Source organism: Exophiala aquamarina (genome assembly GCF_000709125.1).
Source record: "Exophiala aquamarina CBS 119918 chromosome Unknown aczIA-supercont1.7, whole genome shotgun sequence".
NCBI lineage: Eukaryota > Fungi > Ascomycota > Eurotiomycetes > Chaetothyriales > Herpotrichiellaceae > Exophiala > Exophiala aquamarina.
The window spans coordinates 1054773-1069255 of NW_013550581.1; the positions used below are offsets into that span (position 1 = coordinate 1054773).

The following is a 14483-nucleotide window of genomic DNA, read 5'->3' on the forward strand; positions in this document are numbered from 1 at the left end:
TGGACCCCAACGGCCAATTATGTAAGCCAGGACGATGTAGAATATTGGGTGCTACCTGTCGCCCAAGTATATGTATGCTCGGCCAATCAATCTAATCTGATTAGCTAGTTTGGAGCCCATTTACATCACGTGCTCAACTTTTTTTCTTTCGAATCTTTCGCAACTTGAGCCAATCCAAGGCCCAGGTTACGTGTTCAGTTTCACTTTTGCCAAACCTCGCTTTCTACCCTCATTTGAAGCCATATTTATGTTCGGAGGTCGTCTGTTGCGAACATTTGAAATCTCGGCAGGCCGAAGATTCTTTTGTTCGACGGGAAAGTCTCAATATCAACATCAGAAGAGGACCAGACCCAGGGAATCGCGGTTCGCAAGAAAAGGGCCACGGTCCTCCCCATATAAGGCCAGAGAGGTCGGGGAATCTGTTTTCCATCCATTACTTGCATCAGGAGAGTATGATGCTCATTTGATCGCCATGAAAAAGTCCAGGCTCGTCACTCCGGAGACCGATTACCGGCGGGGCAACAAACGGCTTTTGGCGTCACTCCCCATGCGCTCTGAAGGCCTTCCAGCAGAGGTCATCGCATTTGAGGCGAGTGATCTACTAGAAAAATATCGTCCAGAGGCAAATGGTGATGTAGAAGAGAAGCCTGCCTTAACGGAGCACTTAAGTCGCAGTACCATCAGAACGAGAAAGCGAATCGACCCTGTGGTGCCCGTTCACACCGAGATTGAACTCGAGATCGAAGAATTATCCTCGACAGGTGATGGACTGGCGTATTCACAGGAGCATGATCACGTTTTCGTTGTCCCTTTCGCCGTTCCAGGTGACAGGGTGCTCGCGAGGACTTACCCACAGATCCCCAACCGACTGTACACCTTGACCGACAATGACAAGCTCCTGCGGCCGTCTGAGAAGCGCGAGGGCGTCACTCCCGGCTGCAAATACTTTGGCAAATGCTCGGGCTGTCAGCTCCAGATGCTTTCCTATGAGGATCAGCTGCGGCACAAGAAGAGCATCGTCGAACAAGCATTCAGACGCTTCTCGAACCTTGAACCGTCACTGATCCCCCCCGTGGGCGACACCGTCGGTTCACCGATACAATACGGTTATAGAACCAAGCTGACACCACACTTCGGCAGTATCAACGGCGTTCACAGTAACACGAAAGATGGCATTGACAGGCCTCCCTCCATCGGATTCAACGAGAAGGGACGTAGAGCAGTCATGGACATCGAGCAATGCCCCATCGGCACACCGATCATCAACGAGGGAATGAAAATCGAACGTCGAAAGATCCACAGAACATTCGAGTCCCGTAAGAAAGGCATGACAATCTTACTCCGGGAGTCCACTCAGCGAACTGTGCTCCCATCTTCTGCCACAGGAGCCGCGGCGCCGACGGAGGAAAGCTCGGGTAAAGACGAGAACACAAGCGAGGAAGCTGTGGTGGCGCCAGCACCGGAGAAGACAAACGACACAGCTACATTCGTGATACCATACGAGCAACCATTGACCAGCGAGCTCACCTACACGCCAGCGGAGCCAACCCTGACACTCACGTACCCGACACACAAGGACGTGAAGACATACACGACACGACACCTGGACACCACGACCGAGTACGTCGGCGACGTGACGTTCCGCACGATCGCGAACGCCTTCTTCCAGAACAACAACTCCATCCTCCCAACCTTCATCAGCTACGTGCGCGAGCAGTGCAGCCCGCCCGACTCCGCCACGTCCACCGACCCACCGATCAAATACCTGCTAGACGCGTACTGCGGCTCCGGTCTGTTCGCCGTGTGCCTAGCACCGGCGTTCTCCTCCGTGCTAGGCATCGACGTCGACGCTCAAGGCATCGAAGCCGCGCGCCACAACGCGCACCACAACAAGGTGCCCAACGCAGGCTTCGTCGCCGCCGACGCCGGTACGCTGTTCCTCGACGTCCCCTTCCCGCCGGAACAGTCGCTCCTCATCCTCGACCCGCCGCGCAAAGGCGCGTCCCACAACTTCCTGCAACAGCTGTGTGACTTCGGGCCCAGACGGGTTATCTACATCAGCTGTAATGTGCACACGCAGGCAAGAGATGTCGGCTTGCTGGTGCAGGGCTTTGGCGGGAAGTGGAGGTACGAGGTCGAGAGCCTGAGGGGTTTCGATTTCTTCCCGCAGACGGGTCACGTCGAGGGTGTTTGCGTGCTGACCAGGGTCATGGATGAAGTTGGGCTTGCGGATACGACGGACCCGTAGACACTGATGGGGGTGGATGGATGCGAGATAGCTGGTCTGGTCTGCGCACCGCTGTACTGGCTTCGTTTCTGAGGCTGGATGCGCGTCGAAAAGGCGCCGAGCTCTGAGTCAGATAGGTGCATACTTATTTGTGCATCTACCTGCCTATTGGTTGCGAACAGTGCCGATACTTCTTGACACCTCGATAAGGAGTGAGGACATGCGATGGTTTCCAAATGTTTCTCTAGAGTGTATAAATAAAGGGTTTTATACTAGATTCCTACGCCAGGGATTGGACGGGAGCGTTCGTGTGAATTTTTTATCCGCCGGTCATAGAAGTATTCTCAAAAGTAGTCTCATATGATTCTACCTTTGGTCAAGTGCAACGGCAAAGTCTAAGTGCTACCTGGTCCACCAAGAAGAGCAAATCTCCTGACAATGCTAGGACCTATCTCATCGTACTCTGCTTTTGTGTGACAGTAGCTTCTGAACTCCGGGGTCTGACCAAGTAAACTGCCTCCGAACCATGGCCCATGTCGTTGTCGTTTGTGCGTTACTACTTGGACTTCTAAACCACCACTCCTGGCTCCTCCGCTTCGTGTCTCGGATGCCTTAATACGGGCGTCCACCAAGTGTCGGATATCTCTCTGCAACCTGCGGCCGAAGTCTTTGTATAAAGTCGAACCGCCGGAAAGAACAATGTTCTTATAAAGTCCTCGACGGACATCGATTGGTGAGGACTGAATAACGCCATCAACCACGGTTGGTAGAGGTGTCAGGAAGTCAGAGGAATATATTTCTGGATTGAAAAAGATTTCAGGGGCGAGAAAGCGTTCGTAGCCAACGTCGATGGAAACAGATCTCCCATTGGGAGCTGTGACGGTGTGCTTGAGGAATCGATCAGGCTCCCGATCGTAACGAGCGAATTCCTTAACCATGTCTGGACAAACATAGCAGTACTCCTCCTTGACCTTCTCTGCTGTTTTCAGACTGCTGTCTGCTTCACCTCGGTCTCGTAGAAGACTCTGAACAAAATAGGTGATGTCCCGCCCAGCAATCGGGATGCTTTTGATCGAAGAGCCAATAACATAACCTTCGGCCACTGGAATAACATGGGTGACACCATCTCCGGAATCGATGACTGTGCCTGTAAGCGATCTGTCGGTCACTTTTGACGAAGTCCAGGAGGCTGCTAGTGCCAAAACAGCTTGTACAGCAATGTAAAGACCAGCGCAATTGAAGGACTCGAACATAATTTCTGCAGTATTTTCACGATTTTCTGGGGGGTTGAGAGGCTGTGGGACAAGTTAGGCTCAGAAGAACAATTGACACTCCAGAAGGCTTACGGGTTCTGTCAGGAGGAAGTAATGATCTTCAGGCTCGACTCTCAGGTATTTGAAGATGGAGTTTGACCAGAAGCGTTCCATATGATCCCAATTCTCGATTTGGCCATGGCGAATTGGGTAATGAACTCCGTATCCGGGACCAGCACCCGCAGCGAGAGCTTCGTCTCCAATGAAGAAATCAAGATCTTCTGTCCCGCGCTTGCCTGCCAAGTTGGAACTGGCTCCGGCGCCGCCAGTCAGATAGGAAGGTTTGTTTGCAACCGCAGGTCTTCCAGAGCCGGTCCCGCCACCTCCAGCGGCAGGTCCTTTTGTAGCAATGGCAGTAGGGAAGACCCACGAAGGAGCATCGTTTCCGGCGAATCCTATATGCATTCGATGTCAGAAGTGTAAAGCAGGGCGCAGGCAGGAGGCGCACCGAGTTTGGAAAAGCCGGTTCCGCTGGAGACGATGTTAACGACAAATACACCGAGACTCTTTGAGAAGACCTACTTGTCCATGACAACGGCTGGTGTTTGGGAAGCCATGTTGGATTGAGACGGGGGCGTAGACTGTGGCAGCGATGACGAGGCGGTTGGTCAAGTGGGGGAGGAGGCTGCTAAATAAATTGGTGGCGGCCTCTTATCCTCATGGCCAGGGGGTAGGTTACAAATTGAAGAGGATGAGGTACTGTTCAGTCCAGCAGCAGGCAATTATTGCTTGTTGCTGGTCGCAGGCAGCTTCAATACTGCGAGATAGTTTGGGCGAGTGAGACAGACGATTGACCTGTCTTAGTGGGATGTGCTTTGGCATTCGAGGCATCGCTCGCACGTGATCAGTCGTCATCCAAGGCGGTGGGGGGCTCTTGGCATGCACCACGTACAGCCTTAGGCTACTGAAGTTGCGCCTTCCGTTCCGCTCCTCTCCTAGCTAATGATAAGGCAAGACCATGCTCGTTCCTGCCACCTACCCTGGGATTTGGAACCAGGGAAACTGCTTCTTTTGGAGTCATGAGGTTGATGAGGCGGTTGTCAATTGTATTTTTCTCAGTCGCGACTGCAGCTTGATACCCAAACCACGCCAAGCCCGAGCATCGCTGATGGATTCACATTTTCTGCGCACTCAGGTCAGACTGGTGCTTGACCTCGATTGACGCCTAAGTGACGGTGCTGGCTACTGCTTTCCTGGAAAAACACCTTCACTCCTTTCAACATCATCCCTCAGATATCGTTCTACTCTCACTGCCTTACAAGGCTTTCTCGGCCCATACGTTGTATTGACAGAACTCCCAATAACACTCATTTGTTCAATCCCATCCATCCCATTGATTATCTTACCTCACCGTCCTTGTAAGATCCCACGCACATCTGTTCTCTCTGTGACTTGGCTCACTTCGACTTCCACTCAGTACTCCTGATCTCAGTCAAGTACACCCTGGAAGGTCTCCTCGCCCTGACCTGCACTTCACTCCCTGTGGATCTGGGTATTTTGTCCTTCGCCATCAGTGATTGGACACATATGCCCATATATGATGTCCTGGGGCTTCATTTTATAGAACGGAATTTGATGTCTTCCTCAGCCTGAAGATCCGCAAATGCCACGTCGACCACGCCAGGAAGGTGGTGACCTCTGTGCCATCTTCATTCATGCTGGTGCCGGGTACCATAGCCATCAGAATGAACGAGTCCATCTCAATGCAGTCAATGATGCCGCCAAAGTTGGAATGGCTATTTTAAAGAATGGTGGTAAGGCCACTGATGCCGTCGAAATGGCTATTCGGATGCTCGAAGATAAGGAGATCACCAACGCAGGTTATGGTAGTAACCTGACAATAGATGGCCACGTTGAATGTGATGCCACCCTAGTCGATCACTTTGGCCGAAGCGGTGCAGTTGGTGCAATACGGCAGGTCAAGAATCCCATTGCAGTTGCCCGCCTCGTTCTAGACGAGTCTACCCGGCCCATGTCTTTGCAGCGTGTTCCACCGAATCTCCTTGTTGGGACTGGTGCAACCGACTATGCCGCTGACAAGGGCATTCCTATCCTTCCTTTTGACTTCCTGATCTCTCAATCTGCCTATGAGCGCTGGCACCGCTGGAGACAGGACCTTGAAGAATCTCAACGTCAGGACATGCAGAGTGGTGTTCAGACGCAATCCCTGCAGGCAAATTCATGGGGACAACCAGCATCTTCTCACAGTACGCCAACAACGAAACAGTCGCTCTTGGACTCGGCATCGCCTTCTACAAGCGGAAGCCGTCCTACTCTTGCCCGACTCCCGCCTCTGAATCGTCCATTGGTCGCATCGACTGCCGACATCCCCTCATTATCGCGTCCAAATGGAGAGCACAGGTCTGAGTCAGGCTCGGATGTGGGCGGGATTGATCCGCCTTTTCGTGACCTGAACAACGGGATGGAAAGCATGTCGAATGAGTTGAATGAAGATGCCATTGACGACAATTTGCCATGGGCAGCCTCTGCCCCGAAACGACAAAAGATGAGCGGGTCGTTTGATGGCTCACATAAAGATTATTTTCGCGGCGACTCCGATTTCCCATCTGACAGCACTGATCAGCTATCGGAAGAAGTTCAAGATGATCGGGAAGACGACATCACCGATACAGTGGGAGCGATTGCGATTGACTGTTTCGGACGGATAGCTGCAGGTTCATCTTCTGGGGGGATTGGGATGAAACACAAGGGACGTTGTGGACCGGCAGCACTCGTTGGAATTGGTACCACCGTGATTCCGATTGACCCACAAGATCCAATGGAGACGTGTGTTGCAACCGTGACAAGTGGTACAGGGGAGCATATGGCAACGACGGCGGCGGCGGCTACAGCGGCGGATCGCATCTATGCTTCTGTGAGGAAAGAAAACGGTCGGCTACTTGCATGCCACGAGGATGAAGCTATGCATTCAGTGATTCAAAATGATTTCATGAGGCACCCCGGAGTGAGCAAGAGCCATTGTGTGGGGGCAATTGGCATTCTTGCGGTCAAGAAATCGCGCGACGGGATCTACTTCTACTTTGGGCACAACACGGACTCGTTTGCACTGGCATCTATGCACTCGGAGGAACGCAAACCGGTGTGTACGATGTCTCGGAGCAAAGGGCATGGTGCAATCGCACAAGGCGGACGAGTGTCTCGGGCCAAAAACGCTCGTCCCGTACGCTGATTACAAACTTCTCGACGAGACGATGGCGTTCGGGGCCGTGCCTGAAGCGACGAGAGCTCGGCGCAGATTGGACATCTCGATGGCCAAATTGTATCTCAGCGAGCAGATAGCCACGATGCCTGGGCCTTAGCCCAGGTTAGGAGGGGTATTCCCATTGCGTGGGATCCGACGGCGCTGTCGGTGGGACAGGAGAGGAGCAAACGGAGCACAAAAGGAGTAAAGACAGACCTAGGATGGTGGAGACAAGCGCAGGGGCAAATATCTGTACTTTTACACTTTGCTGTGACCCTCTGGTTTTCAAGAAGAGAGCACACAACCTAGATACCCAACCTCATATTGTTGTACCCTAACCAATTGAAAACCGTCCTGCCCCAAGAATGTCCCATGGCAGTGCGCCGGACCCCCCTTTGATAGATCACACATATGCAGGTGAGAACAGGTTGTGCCTCCGCCCTCTCTCGTGCTCACCTAGCACGAGCCTTGCGCCTCCTTGCAACGACGGCTGGTCTAGCGCCGTAATTGCCCAGGGTCAGATGCGTGCCGCACGTCAGGCAGTCGCCGTTCTCCGGCACGGAGCAGAAGATGCTCAGACAGATGCTGCACACGAACCCCGTGGATACCACGTTGCGGTGGCAGAAGCACGCCGCGCGGAAGTCGACGTCGATGCGTGTCGGCAGGATCAGGTGCGAGGACCGTGTTGCGGGTGAGGGTAGGAAGGATGTCAGGAGGTAGGTTAGGAGGGCTTGTGAGGCTTGTGATGCTTGTGATGTTGAGGAGGGAGAGGATGGGGCGGGTTTGGGAAGCTGCACGGGGATGAAGATCCCTTTCGTGGCGTCCGCGGCTTGTTGGAGGAAGACAGTTGAGTTGGAATTGTCTGTCGGTGTGGGCGAAGCGGATGATGTAGAGGGGTGTTTTGTGGCCGGTGCCGGGAGTGGTAATGGGAGCTGCAGAACATCAATCGGGATAGCCAGGCGCTGACAGGCGAAGATGGCATTCATGATGGGGATATACTGATGAGCCAAGTCCGTCGAAGGCGAAGCCGCGACCAGTAGGATCCTCGATTGCAATGCCGTGCTGGTGGCGGCTTCGGGGGTGGATGAGGTGTTGTTAACGCCGTGGACGTCGACGCCTGAACTGGCGCCGATGAGTGATTCCGCGTAGCTGATTGACTCTCGGTTGATGTGGCTTAATGCCAGTGTCAGGGCGCCGGCGATCATGGTCGAGGTGCTGCTGGCGACGACGTCCGGGGTCGTGCTGGAGAGTAGAGTGGAGAGGTTCTTGATGAGTTCCTCTTCGACTAGGCGGAATGGTCGGTACTTGTTCCCCGCACCTTCAGAGGTCGGGGGTTTGAGGTTGAGCTGTGGTGCTGGTGGTGGACCATTGCTGAGTCGGAGACGTTTTGTCGAGTCGGAGAGGTCCTGAGACTGAGATTGGGCCTGCTGGCCGACCTGGCGCTTTTGCTGTCGGTGCTGGGGAGAACGATGTGGAGGGCGTTGTTCGGTGGAAGTTGGATAGAGCCATTGTGCCGTGTCGCAGTGCGAGGCGATGACAGCGACTTTGTTGAGGTAGTTTCCTGCGAGGTGGGCGTTTATGAAGACCAAGAGGTTGGCGACGGTTGAGGAGAGTGTCAGGGTCGGTGACAGCAGCGACCAGGCGGCTGGATTGGTGTCGAGGATGATTGAGAGTAGAGAGGGCGAGAGTTCTGATGGCAACGAATGAGTCCAGCCTTGTCACAGCGAAATGGCATATCACGGGATACAGCCTCGGGGAGGGAATTGGGAGCGTGATGATTGGCTGGGCAGAGAGGTTCCGATACTCGGAAGGCGCCTGGCCCAAGGTGGACAAAAGGCCGATGCGAAGGGCGGTAAAAGATACGGGATTCGGACTGGCTTGAAAGGGGGACTCACCGTGTGAAGGCTTCTCGAATTGGTCGGAGGTGGTGTCCAGAGAATTCATATTAGAACGGGGGTTAGACTGGATGTGTTATCATCAATGCCCATCTATGTTTGCTGGATGAATGGATGAATGAATGAATGAATGAATGAAAGGGCAGTGGTGAAGTGGGAGGACGGTGGAATTCTACACGTGGATGAAAAGTGGCGTTGAGATGTTGGGGCGCCAGTCGGGCCTTTTCGCCCAGGGCAGACAGGCAGGAGACAGGAGAGACGTGGGAGGAGCAAGGGAGGGCCAACCAGAACAGCAGTTGGGGCCGAGCTAAAGGTCAAGACTACCAAGAAGGGTGGACAGATAGGGACCGGCTTAACTAAGTTGATGCCTAAAGCCGCCGAGGCGTGAGGGTGTGAGGGTGCGGAGGAGCCGCTGGGCGCCGGGAGTTGCACCAAGCACGGGCACTTGCCTGGAGATAGAGCCTAATTGACATTGGATTCGGCGCTTGGTTGATCCGTGTGTGTCGTGCCTTGAGACTTGCGACGTGTGACTTGTGAGCAAAGGACGCTGGAGCCCGGGCATTTCTGAGCTCTGAGCTGAGGTCAGCGCCTCATCTACGGGAGAACCCAAGGCGGATATGTTCCAATCACCCAACAGCCTGGCAACGTGGGTTATTGATTTGATGGATGGGGATCAGCAAGGAGGATCGTATCGTTTGGGCTCGGTGTGACTGTCACCAGTTCACGGGGAGGGGAGGGAAGCTTAATACACATGTATCTTGTAGAACAGAGACAGCCGACGCCGGCGTCCGCAATGCAGCGGTCGGTGGTCACTGGCCAGTGGTGGCCTGCGTTCAGTATTGTAATAGTCAAGTAATTTGTGTGAGTCAGAAATGGAGCACATGCTAATTTCAAATTTAAGCATCGAAATCCACCACAACATCCGATTTTATCTCTTTGAGTCTCGAGTCTTGACTGTTACAGTGCTCGATACTCGATACTTGATACTCGATACTCGATACGCGGGACCTGGAACCTCGCTCTTACATGCGCTATCTGTACTCGGTGCCTACCTTCTGCTTTTCTCTCTGGCATTTTCTCTCCTTCCACTGCATCGAATTTTCCATCCCACGTGCCCACCGTCCGCTTGTTGTCTTCTCACTCCCTGCCTCCCACTCAGTTCCAGACTTCAATCCCTCCTGTGCTCACCTCATATCCTGGCTTCCCTCATTTGCCCCAATCTGGCCTTGTCGCTGCCTTCTGGAGAAGCAAATTCATCAGCACTCCTTCCTACTCGCTCCCGGGCCCTTTTAACCGAGCACACGGCTTTGGCACCAGCGATCCTCCTTTATCTCCGCCAGCCTCACTGCCTCGCTCTGTCACTCTTCGCCTCTCAATTCTCGACTTCCATATCTTGCAGTCCGCCCTTCTACTATCTGGCATCCCGTACCGAGTACTCGCTACCATAAACAACCTTCCAGCCAGCACACCATCCTGATCAGCTGACCGTTCTACACCATCTACCAATTTCCAACTTTCTTCTCTTCCCCCCCCGGCCTTTTTGCCTTCTCACTACAGCCACCATTACCAAGACACTGGCATGGCTTTTACTTCTTAATCTCACCACACCCCAACACCCGCCCTTGGATCTCACTACATCCTCCCCTTTCCCCTCCTCTTCCCCCATCCGCCTGTCGACCGTTACTGCCCGCCAATATCTTTCTTTCTCCCAATGTCAACAATGGCAGCAGTGCAGCGGATGACCCGTCAACTCTCCGAAGAGCGTGCTTCGGTCTTGGCCAGGGAAGCCGTCGAGCTATCCAATACCGGGAACAAAGCTGTATGTACTCCTCCGCCCTCACCGTCTTTCTATCTCACTAACCTCTCATTACAGCAAGCTTCGAGGAAACTTCGTGAAGCTGCTGCTCTTGGTCATGACAATGCAGATGTCCAGGCTGCTTTCCTCGAAATCCACAATGATCAGGATAATTCGCCCTTGCTGGATTTATGCCGCAGATATGCTCTCTATCACAACAATGCCGCTGGTTCCGAAGCAGTCGCATACCTACGAAGTTCTGATGCTCCTAAATCTGGTCCTGTCGCTCTGGAATGTCTTCAGATCGTCCTCGAATGCCGCCAGGCTTCAATGTCCGATGATCAAAATTTCATCATTGCCGAACTTGCCAGACAGAGCCCACAGGTGCGCCAATATTTCGCTTCAGAGCTCCAAGCCTCGACGACCGAATTCTTCGAAAATGTCTACGAGCGAGGCGATGACGCTGCCAATTGTCTTCGATCAGTCGTCCTTGACGATAAGATCTGGTCCGACGAAGACGCAAGACTTCGCGTTGAGGATGACCTTTTCCAGCTATTTCTTGCCAAGTTAATGGAAACTGGCCACGACCACGACGGCAGAGCTCTCAAGGGTATTGCCCTTCTCCTCATTGCCGACCCCCAACGCTTACACACCTTTATCGACGAGGAAGCATTCGAAGCTCTTATGGGCAGCTTGGATTTGAGACTTCCTTCCGATGTCCGTGGCCAAGCCACTCTTGTTCTCTCCAAATTCTTCTCCACCGACGAATCTGTTGCTCAAGCCCTCTTCACAAATTACATCACCTCACATGTCGCCCGTCAAAAGGGTGACGATCTCGTCCTCGCCTTCTCTGCCGCCGCATCTCTGTTCCCCGTCATTCCTAGCATTGCTGCTCAACTATTCCTGACAGAGGGCTTTCTAACCTCTTTGATGCCTCTGCTCGGACGCCAGTTCAGCAGCCCACTCGTTCATGACGCATTCCTCACCCTTCTGAATGCTGCATGTATTGACGGTGCATGTCGGACCGCAATCGCACAAAATTGTGCTTCTTGGCTATCCCACAAAGTCAGCAATGGCACAGGTAAACAGCCGTCCATTGCGGCCACTACGCTGGCAAAGTTGAGGACATCAGGTGTCAAGGTCGGAGAGCAGAGAGCCAACAAGGCGGATGATGATGTTAGTGAACTCGTTGATCTTTTCAAGAATACCCTCACTGTTGAAGAAGGAAGAAGCATATCTGACTCCATTGAAGGCCTTGCGTACACATCTTTGAAACCAGAGGTCAAAGAATCCCTTGCGAGCGATCAATCCTTTCTCAAATCTCTGCTACAAGCCCTCGATTCTAACCACGATTCTCCCGAAATTGTGGTTGGGGGTCTGAGTGTTTTCTCAAACATCACCCAGTATAGACCAAATCTTTCAGAAGAACAGAAGAAAATGTCTCAACTGAAAGCTTACGCAAATGCTGCCAAAGCGGTCGACCCAAGCCCTCTCGAAAACGATGACCATGTTCGAGCTCGATGCACAGCCGTGGTCGAAGCTGGCATAGTCCCCACTCTCTCAAAATTGAATAAAGGGAGATCACCAGCTACAGCCCAGCTTACAGATCGAATCCTCTTGTCCCTTTCCAAGAATTCGAAGGACAGAGGAAAGATTGCACAACAAGGAGCTGTGAAGTTGCTGATATTCCACGCCCAAAAAAATCTCCAGTCAACGGACAGCATCAACCAGGCCAACATTGACGCTGCTCATGCATTGGCTCGAATTCTTATCTCCTTAAATCCTGCTCACGTTTTTGCGGCTGGAGCTACTCCTCACATTACAGATGCTGTTCCGCCTCTTGTCTCCTTGCTCAAGTCTCCTGCTAGCGCGGGTCTGGCTGATCAACCAAGAGACTTGCTGCCAATCTTCGAAAGTCTTCTTGCATTGACCAATCTTGCATCAGCTCCGGAAGCAACCGCAGCCAACAGCATCATTAAAGGTGCATGGGATGAAATCGAAGAGTTACAATTGGGAAACAACAGTATGCTCCGACGTGCAGCCACCGAACTGATCTGCAATTTGACCGTTATCCCTTCTGGGGCCGAGAAATTCGCAGACGGTTCCAAACGGGCGGGTCAGCGACTTCACATTCTCGTTGCCATGGCTGACGTCGATGATTTGCCCACTCGACGAGCCGCTGGAGGAGCACTTGCTATGCTAACAGATCAATTTACCTCCGTGGTTTCGGCAATCCTAGAGCTCAAACGAGCGCCAGAGATCCTCTTGGAACTTTGTCAAGATGATGACTCGGGCGTTGTCCACAGAGGATTAGTTGTGCTTAGAAATATGGTGTGCGAAGAAGATGGAAAGGTGGCGTTGCAAGCGAGAGCCTTGCTCAAAGAAAACAATGCAGTGGAGAAATTAAAGACTTGCTTGAAAAAAACTAAAGATCAGGCACTACTACAGATCGGGGTCGAGGTGCTGAAGGTCTTGGTGGAGACTTCAAAGACGTGACAGAGAAAAATTTGTTTGATGAACTGGGAAATTCCGCCTTGGTCCGAGTTACGGCCGTCTGCTTACGAACCGATGTGTACGCGAAGAACGACCTGCCGCATCCGCCTTATACCCCCATGAATGTTCTGGAGCTCATTATTAGACAATTACAAACAGTCTTCCCTAAGGGCGCATGATTGTGGATAGATATGGATTATGATCCGGTCGGTGTTGGTGACGAAGTGTTCATGGATGGAATCAGTCGGGTGGCAAAGGTTGAATGAGCGGCCCCCCTGACATGAGGGCTTGTTGTTTATATTTCAATCATGCTGGACCTGTTCGACGGCACCTATGATTTCAGGAGTCTTTAGAGAGCGATTTAGGATTCACCGTCCCTTTTCAGCGTGCATGCTTATGGCGTGGAAGCGGCATATTTTGATTTTCTCGATGCAGCAGGTAGCATAGCATATATATTCCGTCACCGCAGCCCTGATTGAGCAGCGATTCTTCTATTATTCATCATATCGTCAACTAGCACGGCGTTGCTTTGAACCTGGCGAATGAGATGGGACATTTCTACAATACTCCTTTCATTCCTGCCGAGTCGCTTGCACCAGTTTCTAGTGTGTGCACATCATTCAAAGTCTTGGATGAAGTGCGATGCCGCCAGGTTCGTATTGGGCCTTCCTCACTACTTCATAGCTATTCGTCTCTCTCGGGCTCTCTGCCGCTGCCGTGGATTATCAAGGAGCCGTCTCTCATGCGACGATCAGATCAGCCTGCTGCACGCGGGCACGTAGGGTCGATGAGTCTCAGCGCAAGAGCAAGCGAGAGTTGGGGGTTAATTATGTAATACATAAATGGGTTCTTCTTCTATCTATACAAGCTATTCACTGAATCATACACACGCCCGTGCCGATGCTGCATGTCAACATGTGCCGAGTACCTAACTATGTAGCACTGCAAGCAAGCTAAGCTCAGCGAGAGGTGTTGCTTGCCAGAGCCAGAGCCAGAGCCAGAGCCAGAGAGAGGGCTTGCGTGTCGTCGTCGGGGGATTTCGAGGCGTAACCGTGGCCGCTGGGCCACAGAATGGACTATCCATCGAAGGAAAAAAAAATAGCCTTGGGTTTCCTTCGGATTTCAGGGGGAAGATTTCACAGACGGCTCCCGTATTGCATATCGTCCTGACTGACTTGGGTTGGGCCTTGAATTGACCACCGTCCATATATGCTGAGAGATGGTATTGGTCCATCACTCACTGCTACAAAAATACCCCCGCTGGCCATCGCCTGGGGCTGGAGGGGTGGAATGAGGCATGAGCCGTGATCATATCTGCGATTCATATTTATATCCGGTAATAATGCCGTCGAACCCTTGGAAGGGAATCATGCGAAGTCTCTTCTTTCTCAGCTTCGCTGCTGGTAGAGATTGAGTCCTTGACACCAGGTATTGCATGGCCTACTTTGGACAGATCGAGACGATACAGCGTGTCGACGCCTGAAGCATAGTTGCCCCGTCGTGACAGGGATTCCTGAATGTCCGAAAAAACATCAGGAAGGTCTGCACTTCCGCTGTG

The 14483-nt window shown here is 52.6% G+C and overlaps 5 protein-coding genes across 5 annotated transcripts; 3 read left to right on the forward strand and 2 right to left on the reverse strand.

Moving 5' to 3' along the window:
* Positions 1-472: 472 nt before the first annotated feature.
* Positions 473-2248, forward strand: A1O9_08382 (uncharacterized protein; the record flags this gene model as incomplete). Its single annotated transcript, XM_013402768.1, has 1 exon — positions 473-2248. One exon carries the CDS (start codon positions 473-475, stop codon positions 2246-2248), a length of 1776 nt encoding a protein of 591 aa, XP_013258222.1.
* Positions 2249-2622: 374 nt separating this feature from the next.
* On the reverse strand, positions 2623-4097 carry A1O9_08383 (actin-like protein 3; the record flags this gene model as incomplete). Its single annotated transcript, XM_013402769.1, has 4 exons — positions 2623-3522; positions 3574-3935; positions 3989-4011; positions 4063-4097. The coding sequence occupies 4 exons, from the start codon at positions 4095-4097 to the stop codon at positions 2623-2625; spliced, it is 1320 nt and encodes a 439-aa protein (XP_013258223.1).
* Positions 4098-5143: 1046 nt separating this feature from the next.
* Positions 5144-6730, forward strand: A1O9_08384 (uncharacterized protein; the record flags this gene model as incomplete). Its single annotated transcript, XM_013402770.1, has 1 exon — positions 5144-6730. The coding sequence occupies one exon, from the start codon at positions 5144-5146 to the stop codon at positions 6728-6730; it is 1587 nt and encodes a 528-aa protein (XP_013258224.1).
* A 464-nt stretch (positions 6731-7194) lies between these two features.
* Positions 7195-8686, reverse strand: A1O9_08385 (uncharacterized protein; the record flags this gene model as incomplete). Its single annotated transcript, XM_013402771.1, has 2 exons — positions 7195-8456; positions 8638-8686. 2 exons carry the CDS (start codon positions 8684-8686, stop codon positions 7195-7197), a joined length of 1311 nt encoding a protein of 436 aa, XP_013258225.1.
* Positions 8687-10357: 1671 nt separating this feature from the next.
* Positions 10358-12928, forward strand: A1O9_08386 (uncharacterized protein; the record flags this gene model as incomplete). The annotated part of the gene is made up of 2 exons (XM_013402772.1): positions 10358-10456; positions 10511-12928. The coding sequence occupies 2 exons, from the start codon at positions 10358-10360 to the stop codon at positions 12926-12928; spliced, it is 2517 nt and encodes an 838-aa protein (XP_013258226.1).
* Positions 12929-14483: the final 1555 nt, after the last annotated feature.